This window comes from Staurois parvus, unplaced genomic scaffold (genome assembly GCF_062004578.1).
Source record: "Staurois parvus isolate SC_StPar_1 unplaced genomic scaffold, SC_StPar_1.0 ptg000390l, whole genome shotgun sequence".
NCBI classification, from domain to species: Eukaryota; Metazoa; Chordata; class Amphibia; order Anura; family Ranidae; genus Staurois; species Staurois parvus.
The window spans coordinates 5090322-5102500 of NW_028318186.1; the positions used below are offsets into that span (position 1 = coordinate 5090322).

Consider the following 12179-nt stretch of genomic DNA (forward strand, 5'->3'; position numbering starts at 1 on the left):
TCAGAGTCCTGACCTCAACCCGATTGAAATGCTGTGGCATGACCTTAAGAGAGCGATTCGCACCAGACATCCCAAGAATATTGCTACACTGAAACAGTTTTGTGAAGAGGAGTGGTCCAAAATTACTCCAGATCGTTGTGCAGGTCTGATCTGCAACTACTTGAAACGTTTGGTTGAGGTTATTGCTGCCAACGGAGGGTCAAATAGTTATTAAGTCCAAAGGTTCACATACTTTTTCCTCTCTGCACTGTGAATGTTTACATATTATGTGCAATTAAACCATGGCAACATCTAATGTTTGTGTAGTATTATGTTCAGCAGACTGTGTTCTTCTATTGTTGCGACTTAAATGACGTTCAGAGCACATTTTATGCCCAATTCATGCAAAACTCCACGTAATCCCAAGGGGTTCACATACTTTTTCTTGCAACTGTATCAGTGCTGCCTATCAGTGCAGCCTATCAGTGCCCATCACTGCAGCTTATCAGTGCTCATCACTGCAGCCTCATTAGCACTCATCAGTGAAGGAGAAAAATTACTCATTTACAAAATTTTATAACAGAAACTAAGAAAAAAACCTTTTTTTTAAAAAAAAAATTCAGGTTTTTTTTTGTTTTTAGAAAAAAAAATAAAAACAGTGGTGATTAAATACCACCAAAAGAAAGCTCTATCTGTCTCAAAAAAATGATAAAATTCCATATGGGTACAGTGTTGCATGACAGCACAACTGTCATTCAAAGTGTGACAGCGCTGAAAGATGAAAATTGTCCTGGGCAACAAGGGGTGAAAGTGCCTGGTAGACAAGTGCTTAATCAGCCACAGAACCTGTGTAATTGATTTGTGTTCAGTTTTAAAGGGATGAGGTGGCCCTGACATTGAGTCTAAGAAGATCTATACAGATCAATACAGCTCAACTGAACTGGTGTGAACAAGCCCTGATCCTTATCAATAAGACATTACTTTTGCTGTCACTACCTGAGCACATACATGATCTGCAGAATGGGAAATTCCCTAGCCAGTTTTGCATTATGATATCTTATTCTATTGCTGGGTGGAGACTGAATATGGAATTCTTTTGGTTCTGCTGATGTTTCAGAAAAGGCTTTCACAAGAAGGTATAAATACTGGCTGAATGTAAAGGTAAATGATTCACTGCAGAGACACGGAAGAGAGAAAAACCAGATCAACTTACAGCTCAGAACTGTGAGTAAAGGGACACGGTTATTTGCCTTTAAACTTGTTAAAGTTTAGCTTTAAAATCTTTTTATAGTAAAGTAAAACTATATACTTCTCAATACACAGCCCACCAGCTCTCTGTGCACTCGAGGTGTCCTACAATGGCTCTGTCACCTGTAGGGAATCATGCAGAATGGCAGAAGAATGACAAGGACTGGGACACTCTCTCCATTCCAGCAAGCCAGTACTGATCTCTGCCCAACAGTAGAATTATAGTCCCAGCCCAACGTCATCTGGGAGAGGGAGAAATATGGGAGCATACTGTATGCTCTCTAAGCACTGAGGGGGTTAATTAACCAACTTCCACTGATCATGAAAGTGTGCGTGTAGGATTTGTTTCCCAATCCAGCGACTTCTGACATTTACACAGTTCTGATCAACAATATGGGGGAAGTTTCACAACACTGCCACTGGCCATCAATAGGAGGAGCTGATGGTTGCTGGTGGTCACAACCATGGGCGGACTGACCATTTGGAAACTCGGGCACTGCCCGAGGGCCCGGGGTCAGTAGGGGGTCCCATGAGATGCCCCTGGTACCTTTTTCATAGGCTTTTTTGAGTTTCGGCAAGGACACAGGGGCCCCATGATCCCCTATTGCCCGGGGGCCCTATGAGTTGTCAGTCCGTCCCTGGTCACAACACTGCCACTGGCCATCAATGTGAGGAGCTGATGGTCGCTGGTGGTCACAACACTGCCACTGGCCATCAATGTGAACAGCTGATGCTCACTGGTGGTCACACCAACATCAATGTGAGGGTTATTATTGCATCAACTAACATCAATGTGAGGGTTATTATTGCATCAACTAACATCAATGTGAGGGTTATTATTGCATCAACTAACATCAATGCTGGGGGTTATTGCATTTGCTAACAACAATGATAAAGGTTACTAATACTGTCATTGACACCAATAGTGGGGTTTATTTTACTCCTACATTCTCTTCAGTGTGTGTTTTGGTAGAAATTTTACGAGGACTGATTTTTTTTTTTTAGGAACTGAATGGGCTATTTTGGTACAATACAGCAAAACAGGCTGTTATTGTGTGGCCACATAGAAATGTAGGGAGCTGCACTTGAAATTCTCTGTAATTTTTCATCCTTTTAATATACCAACTAACATATAAATGTTAGTGTGGTTTGCACTTTGGAGTGATAGCTGCTCACATTATTTTTATTTTTTATAGTAATGTATATTTTTATAAATTATAGAGTGGGGTTTTTGTACTATTTTTTTCATTTCATTGAATGATATGTGGTGCCATCCAGTTTCCAACTCTCAGCAACAGGGACAACACTGGACTTGGTCACACTATTCAACTGAGCATTTCTCAGCTGCAGTGTCCACCATGACCTCATATGTAGGCTTCCTACAAACAGATTCAACCCCAGTGACCTCAGGGGAACAAGCCAACCACTCACTAATGGTATAGGAGGTAGGACTATCACCACCCAGAGAGCTTGAATGTTCCTTCATCAGTTGCACCATACGGTCCACTGAAGAGATAACCTTTTTCCACAGAGTGTGTTCCTCCCAAGGCATTTTTTTTTCTCACAGGAAAGCTCTCTGTCTGATAGGACCTCAAAAAAGAATTCCAGACAGTCCCTACCATCAACACAGGGTGCCCCTGTCACTGTCAATTGGACACAGTTAGAGCAGATAGGTACAGTAATCTAGACCACCCTTGTGTGGCAAATGGCCAATACTTTCCATGGAGTCCCTCTCAGTCCAATGACCACTGTAAAGCCCTTGTAGTGTAGCAGTGTAAACCAGGGCTTTACCAGCTCTGCAACAGCATACCTCCATGTGTGAGTGATGCTTACAGGGTGTGCATACAGCAGGTGAATTCAGCATAATCGCTGCAGCAACCAACTCACATTGTGCTCAGTCCCGCCTCCCATCATGACTCTAACCAGGGAGGTTGACACATCTTCATCAGGCAGTGATGTTCTCACCAAGTGTTGTCAGCCCTGATTCACCACTAGCTCCAAGCTAGCCAAGTGTTCCTCCTTTCTTCTTCTTGTAATAGGGTATGCATACACCTATAAAAGGAGAAATCCAACCATACTGTGCCTCACATGCTCCAGGCTTGAGGCCCTTCTCCGCGAATGAAGGAATTAGCTACACAAGTAGCCTTTCGGCACTTTACTGCAATGTGCCAAGTTAACAACTTTGCACAAAAGCTCTCCAACTTTACATTTTAGATAAGCAATGCAGAACACATCAGTGCCACCAATTCAACTCAGATAATCCAGCCATCTTGCCACATTCACCTGCATGAGTTCCCATGTACCCTGTCACATACCGCACAATGGATAAGAGATTCACATCACGGCCGCCCGTTTTCCTCCTCTCCCTGCCCAGCCGTCCCTCTGTGACTCCCTTGCAGCTGACGGCTTCTACTCCTCTCCCCTCTAACTTTATGTGCTTCAAGGGGGCTACAGGGGAATCAACTGAAATAATAGATGCCCCCCAGCTGCTCTGGCCCTCATACTGTTCTGCTGCTCCAGAGATTCCCAGGTGCCCCCTTCCTGCAGCGCTGCTTGCTTCCCTTCTTTTCCCTCCCACCTGCTGCAGCTCGGTCAGGATATCTGATTAGTGCAATCATTAAGTCTGTTGTTTTTCCACAGAACAAGCTCTCTTGCAGTAACAGAATGAACAAGCCATTTAACAATGGCAGGGTTACTTAAAATGATCAGCTTTTTTTAATGCAAATCCCAAAAGGAAAACAATGCTTGCTGTAAGTGCTTAAAAAGTATTAGCTGAAGTTTAGCTTTCCATTTTTAGTGTATTTAAATCTGTTAGTACATCTAACATTTCCCCTAGACTGGTACATCTAACATTTCCCTTAGACTGGCAATGCTGCTGTCTAAAGGTACCCCCTGTACTCCATCATCCAGATAGTGGGCTCTCTATTACAGGGGACAGTGGCATATCATCCATCATACAAGTGTGTTCGGGCCACATAGTTTTTCTTGGGGCTAGGCCTGGAAGGTCCTATTCTCCACAGGTTACAAACCTGTGAAAGTAACATTGGGGTACAAGGGGTACAGACTCCACCCACAGATACACCCAGGGGAGAGATATCTCTAAAATGGGTACTAATACCTGCATAGAAGCTCTTCTTCTAGTTACATCTCTAAAATGTATTTTTTCCATTTACTACCTATTTTGGTGACTGTGGTCACCAGGGCAAACAATGAAGGCACATCTACACAAGAACAAAGACAGCAGTAAAAAATTAACAGAGGTTGAAATTCTTCCATACTCTATTCACTCTTGTATTTTTGTTTTTATTTCCTTAGATTTGATTGGCAACAGCTTCTCCATGGAACTTATCACAATCCTTTTATCCACCGTGGTCATCCTCTTCTTGGCCATTGTTTACAACAAACAGAAAAGTCATAAACACAAGAACTGGCCTCCTGGGCCCAAACCATTACCCATAATTGGAAATCTGCACATGCTTGACATGAAACAGCCTTACAAAACATTTATGGAGGTAATACAGCCATTTTGCCAAACTCACAAATGTTCTCTTGCTGTCAAGGTTAACTTTGAGATAAGATTTTTTGAAGTATTAGTTCCCCCCCCCCCCCCCAGTTCTGCTGCACTTCAGTTCCACGCTCCTGCGCTGTTAGGCACCGGCATGCTGCTCCACTAGTCTCCTCTCCATACTGCTCAGCCAGTTTGGAACATAGGTATTCTAATTGGTCAGCACTGTGGATAGCGTTGATAAATCAGATTTCATCTTGCCCGTCTGTCAGAACTGCAATGAGAGGAAAGAAAGCCACTGGGATTTTAAATCCCTGGACTGGTGGAGCTGCATGCTGGTGCCTGAAAACATAGGATCATGGAACTGACCCTATGTCCAGGAGGATGGCGAGGGAGTCCAGTGTTAGGTCACCTTACAGATTTTCTGTAAAGGTGAACTAACACTTTAAAGACAGGTATCAAGATAAAAAATTTGGTTGGCATTTCTTCCACCTTACGAACTGTCTTGCAGTGCTGAATATAAAGAGCATAGGGCTTCTAGTTAAATAAATAGTCTGGGCCCTCTCTTGAGTTTGTTGCATATTATATCTGTAAGCCAACTTGCCATAGTGCCACATGACTAACTTGTCTCAAAAAAACTCCTACAGTCTGCTGTACCTGCACAGTCTACTGTACCTAGTTTTATGTTTTCTACCACATTCCACCAAATCCCCATGCTCTTATGTTTGATCTCTTTGGGCAACGCCAGCAACATTGGTATCATCTCATATATTTCCAGATTCAAACTGGATCACCATAGTTGGGCTTTAGACAGTTATTGATGCTGATTAGTGCCTGCCTTTGTAGAGAGCATACCAGATCTCTAGCCATAGGAGGAAGGACCTACCTGACCATCTTCCTATTGCTTGGACTTACTCATTGCTTCTCTCTGCCTATCTTTTTGAACGCTGGACAACAGACCAAATTCACAGAATTAAGGTTTGCCACTGGATTCCAGATAGCAAACCAGAGTGTAGGTATTAATCTAATAAGCAGCAGGTACCAAAGAGATTACTTCACATTGTGCAGTGCCATGCCTAGAAGAAGATGGACTGAAGAACTTCAACACGTCAAGCACACAGTTTTTGTTTCTTCTCCTTGCTAGTCTCTCTGGCAGGGGAGGATACTGCAGTTATGCCAACTAGGGAGAATTAGCATGACAAAAAATGATCAGTAAAACACACTAATGGTTTTTTCACCACTTTATTCCTGACTTAAAAATGCAATAATTTATATGTTACTTAAAAAGTTTAAGACTTTTTTAAATTAAAGTGTACATTTTACAGATTTATATTTGAGCAAATAGAGTGACCACTGACATTAAATTTGAACCAAGGGATTTGGTTTTAAAAGAGGGACAGACCCGTTAAATGAGGAACTTACATGTAATGAACACCACAAGTAGTAGTAGGTTCATTTCTGTGTCTGCCACAAGTGCACAAAAGCCACTAAATTGTTACTCCAATTTTTTAGAGAGAAAAATAATTACCTCCAGGTGAACTACATTTATTGCAATGAATTTACAAATGTTTTTCACAAAATTAGTTTTTTTTATGTTCAACAGACCTTTGCATGCAGACATCAAAAAATTAAATACGTGTTTAAGCATAGTAGGGAATTTCTTTCATTTTAGAATTATAACTATATCTTCTACTCTATGTTTCATTTCCAGCTGTCTAAGAAGTATGGCACAGTATTAACTATTCATTTTGGAATGGCAAAAGTCATCATCTTGTGCGGCTATGACACTGTTAAAGATGCTCTACTCACCTATGGCGAAGAATTTTCTAACAGACCAAAGTTGGCAATATTTTCTAAAACAACAAAAGATAATGGTAACCATTTTTTCATCTTTAGTAAATGGCAACCTATATGGTTATTCTAAGTGATATTTACTTGTTTTCTGTTGCACTTTTCCCAATAAGGTCCAAACACTACCCTTTGATCCTGCCAGGAATCTAGTAGGCTGATAACTTTCTGTGTTCACTGTTATCAGTTAGCAACAGGGGCGGACTGACCATTTGGAAACTCGGGCACTGCCCGAGGACCCGGGGTCAGTAGGGGGCCCCATGAGATGCCCCTGGTACTTTTTTCATAGGCTTTTTTGAGTTTGGGCAAGGACACAGGGGCCCCATGATCCCCTATTGCCCGGGGGCCCCATGAGTTTTCAGTCCACCCCTGGTTAGCAATGTTTTCAACTATATCTGTTGCCTACAGAACCCCTTTCCTTATGTTGCAAAGAGATGCAGGGGGAAGGGGGCCTGCAATCCTGTCCTAGCGTGATACTATTTCTCCAAAGATACAGTACAGTAAGTGAGCATTTTCTTCCTATGAAAGGAATTGTGGTACTGACAGAATAACCAGGTAATAATAAAAGAAAAAAGTCTGGGAAAAATAAAACTAACACAACCACCACATCTAAGGAGTGGAGACTAGTAGGCAACATATTCAATGTTTTATGTCCTTGGGTTTATATATCCTTTAACCCCTTGGTGCCAGGGCCTCCCGGCCCTTTAAGGGGTTTGTGATACTGAGAGGTGGGGTTTAGGATTATGTGAGCACCGTGATTGACTGTCACAGCAGTAACATTATTGGCAAGTATCAATCGGGACCTTTCCCTGAGGCACCGGTAAATGTGCTGGGAGCGTGCTGGGAGCGTGCCGGGAGCACTCAGTGCTTTTTTTAGGTACACGTCAAGGCCGAGCCGCCAAGCAGACATATATTTGCATACAGTCAGCGCCAACAGGTTAAGAAAATGCATGTTTCCTGCATTCAATGGAAAGTTAAATTCTTTAGAGAAGAAAAAATAAACGATAGGGACCATTTGTTTTTTTCTATCAACAGCCCCAGAACTGTATTTTGGGCAGCATTTGTATCTAACAGTTATATTTTTTGACTTAAAGAAAATATTACACTTCTCTTGTTTAGGTGTTATTTTTTCTAATGGTGAGAGCTGGAAGGCAATGAGAAGATTTACTCTTTCAACGCTAAGAGATTATGGGATGGGAAAAAAAGCTATAGAAGACAAGATTAGTGAAGAAGCTGAATACTTAGTGAAGGCAATGAAATCTTATGGAGGTAATTGTTTTGATGCATCTGTGTCTTCTTTAATATCAATTTTTTATGCCCTATGTTTTACAAGAAAAGAAATTAAATTACCTTTCATTTACTGTTTTTTTGTTTGTTTTTTTAGTGTATCTGCATTTATTATTGGAATGATCTTACAGATCTTACAGATCATCTTTCTTGATGGTCACTTACATGTGCTCCTCTATGGACAGATCTCACTCACTTCTTATTCCTGGGCATTTTGTTCCATGATGATTTGCTATATCTGACACATACAGTATATTGCCAAAAATATTGGCCTTTACACGCACATGAACTTAAATGGCATCCCAGTCTTAGTCCGTAGGGTTCGATAGTGAGTTGGCGCGCCCTTTGCAGTTATAACAGCTACAACTTTTCTGGGAAGGTTGTCCACAAGGTTTAGGAGCATGTCTATGGGAATGCTTGACCATTCTTCCAGAAGCACTTTGGTAAGGTCAGGCACTGATGTTGGACGAGAAGGCCTGGCTTGCAGTTTTTACTCCCAAATCCAAAAAGGTGTTCTATCAGGTTGAGGTTAGGACTCTGTGGAGGACAGTCAAGTTCCTCCACCCCAAACTTGCTCACATGGATGACCAGGTCTTTATGGACCTTGCTCATCCATGTCTTTATGGACCTTCCTTTGTGCACTGGTGCACAGTCATGTTGGAAAAGGAATGGGCCATCACCAAACTGTTCCCACAAAGTTGGGAGCATGAAATTGTCCAAAATGTCTTGGTATGCTGACGCCTTAAGAGTTCCCTTCACTGGAACTAAGGGGCCAAGTCCAACCCCTGAAAAACAACCCCACACCTTAATCCCCCCTCCACCAATCTTTACACTTGGCACAATGTAGTCAGGTAAAAACCGTACTCCTGGCAACCGCCAAACCCAAACATGTCCATTGGATTGCCAGACAGAGAAGCGTGATTCATCACTGCAGAAAACACATCTCCACTGCTCTAGAGTGCAGTGGTGGTGTGCTTTACACCACTGCATCTGATGCTTTGCATTGCACTTGGTGATGTAAGGCTTGGATGCAGCTGTTCAGCCAAGGAAACCCATTCCATGAAGCTCTCTATACACTGTTGTGCTGATATGAAGGCCACACAAAGTTTGGAGGTCTTTAGCTATTAAGTCTTCTTATTGCCACAAGCTCCAAAAGTAAAATAATAATGCAGCTGAGAATGAAACTGCCTCCATGGGTAGAGCAAACAATCCTATATATAAAACCAGTGCACAGTTTATCCTTCAATCCTTGCACAATTATAGATCTCTATACGTTCTCACCAGATTCTTCATATCAAGCACACGTTGTATATATTTCAATATTCTTTTTCTCCTCTTCTTTTTCCGTCCACTCCACTGCTCGTACTCCTCAAAAATCAAAAATAACCAATATAGTGCAGTAGAGGACCAGGGTTTGGGGAGATGTCCTCCTCTTCACTCACCTACAAGGCACCTACCTACTTCCATGAACTTCCGCAACCCCCTCAACCTAATACCGGTCCCCCTGCTCCCCAAAACCACCCCTCCATTTCCATGTGCACTCCTGAACACCCATTCGGTTTGCAACAAACTTACTGCCATCCACGACCTCTTTGTCTCCCGCTACCTCAACCTCCTGGCGATCACCAAAACCTGGATCCAAACCACCGACTCTACCTCCCCTGCAGCACTCTCCCATGGAGGTCTCACCTGGACCCACTCACCCAGACCCAGCGGTCGAAAAGGTGGTGGGGTTGGTATGCTCCTGTCACCGCAGAGCACCTTCCAAGTCCTCCCAAACCCTCCCTCTCTATCCTTCTCCTCCTTTGAGGCCCACTGCATCCGACTATTATCTCCAATCCCCCTGAGGATAGCAGTAATCTATCGGCCCCCTGGACCCGTATCTCGCTTCCTCGACGACCTCTCCGCTTGGTTACCCTTCTTTCTCTCCTCTGAGCTGCCCACCATCATCCTTGGAGACTTCAACATCCCTACCAACATCAATAGCCCGGCCACATCCCAACTCCTCCACCTAACTTCTTTTGCACTCGCACAGTGCATACAGTCCTCCACCCACTCCGACGGGAACCCCCTGGACCTTGTTTTCTATCATCTCTGCACCCCCCACAACCTCGTAAACACCCATTTTCTCCTCTCTGACCACAACCTCATCACCTTCTCCGTCTCCTCGTCCTCTTACACCTGCCCCTCCAAACGTCAAACCATCACCAGTCAAAACCTCCGCAACCTGGACCCTGCCCCCTTCCACTCTGCAGCTGACCAACTTTACGACAGTATCCTTCCCCTGTCCTGCCCTGACCTGGCCACTACTGTCTATAACAACTCGCTGTCAGCCGCTCTTGACTCCTTAGCACCCCTAACCACATGAAACATTAGACCCCGACCGCTTCAACCCTGGCAGAATGACCACACCAAAAACCTCAAGCGACTCAGTCGCGCGCTAGAGCGACTATGGCGCAAAACCAGATCCCAACAAGCGTTCACCCAATATAAATCCACCTTCCTCACCTACACTTCCTCCCTCCACGCTGCCAAGCAAGCCTACTTTGTAACCCTCATCAATACCCTCTCCTCCAGCCCTCGCCGGCTCTTCTCCACCTTCAACTCTCTGCTCTCTCTGCCCCCACTTCCACCCAGTACCTCACTTACCGCCCATGAGATTGCTAACCACTTCCAAAGCAAGATCGATGCAATTCACAGGGACATCACCACTGCTCAGACTTCTGCCCCACCTAGCATTCCTCACACGAAAACCCCCTCAACACTCCTCTCCTTCGACCTCACCACTGTCCAGACCTCCACCCCACCCAACATTCCTCTCATTAAAACCCCCTCAACACTCCACTCCTTTGACCCTGCTACCACTGAAGAGGTCACTAAGGTCTTCTCCGAAGCTCGCCTTACCACCTGTCCCCTTCACCCTGTCCCCACACAACTCCTACGATCACCCTCCTCCTCTATCCTACACTCCTTCACTCACATCTTTAATCTCTCCCTCTCTACTGCCACATTCCCCTCCCCCCTGAAGCACGCACACATCACTCCCATATTTAAAAAACCCTCCCTGGATCCCACCGACCTAAACAACCTTAGACCCATCTCCCTGCTGCCATTTCCAAAGGAGCACTCAAGGAGTTTCCAAACTCCTTGAGTGCTTAGCCTACAATCGCCTAAGCTCCCACCTCACCGACAACAACCTCCTTGATCCCCTACAATCTGGCTTCCGTCCCCTACACTCTACCGAAACCGTCCTACTCAAACTCACCAACGACCTGCTAACCGCCAAAGCCAATGGCCACTACTCAGTGCTACTACTCCTCGACCTCTCCGCGGCTTTCGACACGGTCGACCACCCCCTCCTCCTCAAAAAACTATACTCTTTTGGCCTCAGAGACTCCGCTCTTTCCTGGCTCTCTTCCTATCTATCTCAACGCTCCTTCAGTGTTACCTATAAAGCTGCCACCTCCCCCTCACTCCCCCCTCTGTTAGTGTCCCCCAAGGATCTGTCCTCCTTCAGTCTCCACCAGAATCACTAGCCTTTTGAACGACATATCAGACTGGATGTCACTCCATTTCCTCAAATTAAACCTTGCCAAAACCGAGCTCCTAGTTTTCCCCCCAGCCCGTGCCCCCCGACCTTTCCATCACGACCAACAACACCACCATCAGCCCCACCCCACAAGCCAGAGTACTAGGTGTCATTCTAGACTCCAATCTGTCTTTCCAGCCCCAGATCCAATCGCTTACAAATTCATGCAGACTCCACCTCTGCAACATCTCCAAAATACGCACGTTCCTAACTCCAGAAACTACAAAGCAACTTATTCACTCCCTTATCATCTCCCAACTTGACTACTGTAACTCCCTCCTTGCCAACCTACCCCAACACAGGCTATCCCCGCTTCAGTCTATCCTGAATTCTGCTGCCAGACTCATACACCTTACCAACCGCTCCGTATCCGCCACCCCCCCTCTGCCAATCGTTCCACTGGCTTCCGATTGCCCAACACATAAAATTCAAAATATTAACATTGACGTACAAAGCTGTTCATAACACTGCCCCAAACTACATCACCGACCTGATATCCATCTACCACCCAAAACGCACTCTCCGCTCCTCACAAGACCTCCTATTCTCCAGTTCCCTGGTTTCCTCCTCCCATGCCCGTCTCCAGGACTTCTCCAGGGCTTCCCCCATCCTCTGGAACTCACTACCCCAATCCATCAGACTGTCACCTTCCCTCTTCACCTTTAGGCACACCCTGAAAACCCATCTCTTCAGAGAAGCCTACCCTGCCCTCACCTAATTGCT

The 12179-nt window shown here is 44.7% G+C and overlaps 1 protein-coding gene across 1 annotated transcript in view; it reads left to right on the top strand.

The window, feature by feature from the left end:
• Positions 1-1066: 1066 nt before the first annotated feature.
• LOC149455634 (cytochrome P450 2B11-like) overlaps positions 1067-12179 on the top strand; it is a 39266-nt gene continuing 28153 nt past the window's right edge. The window contains exons 1-4 of the mRNA XM_089686023.1: positions 1067-1203; positions 4543-4739; positions 6444-6606; positions 7700-7849. Coding sequence (XP_089542149.1) covers positions 4566-4739; positions 6444-6606; positions 7700-7849 — 487 coding nt within the window. The 5' untranslated portion in view covers positions 1067-1203; positions 4543-4565. The remainder of the gene's footprint in view (positions 1204-4542; positions 4740-6443; positions 6607-7699; positions 7850-12179) is intronic.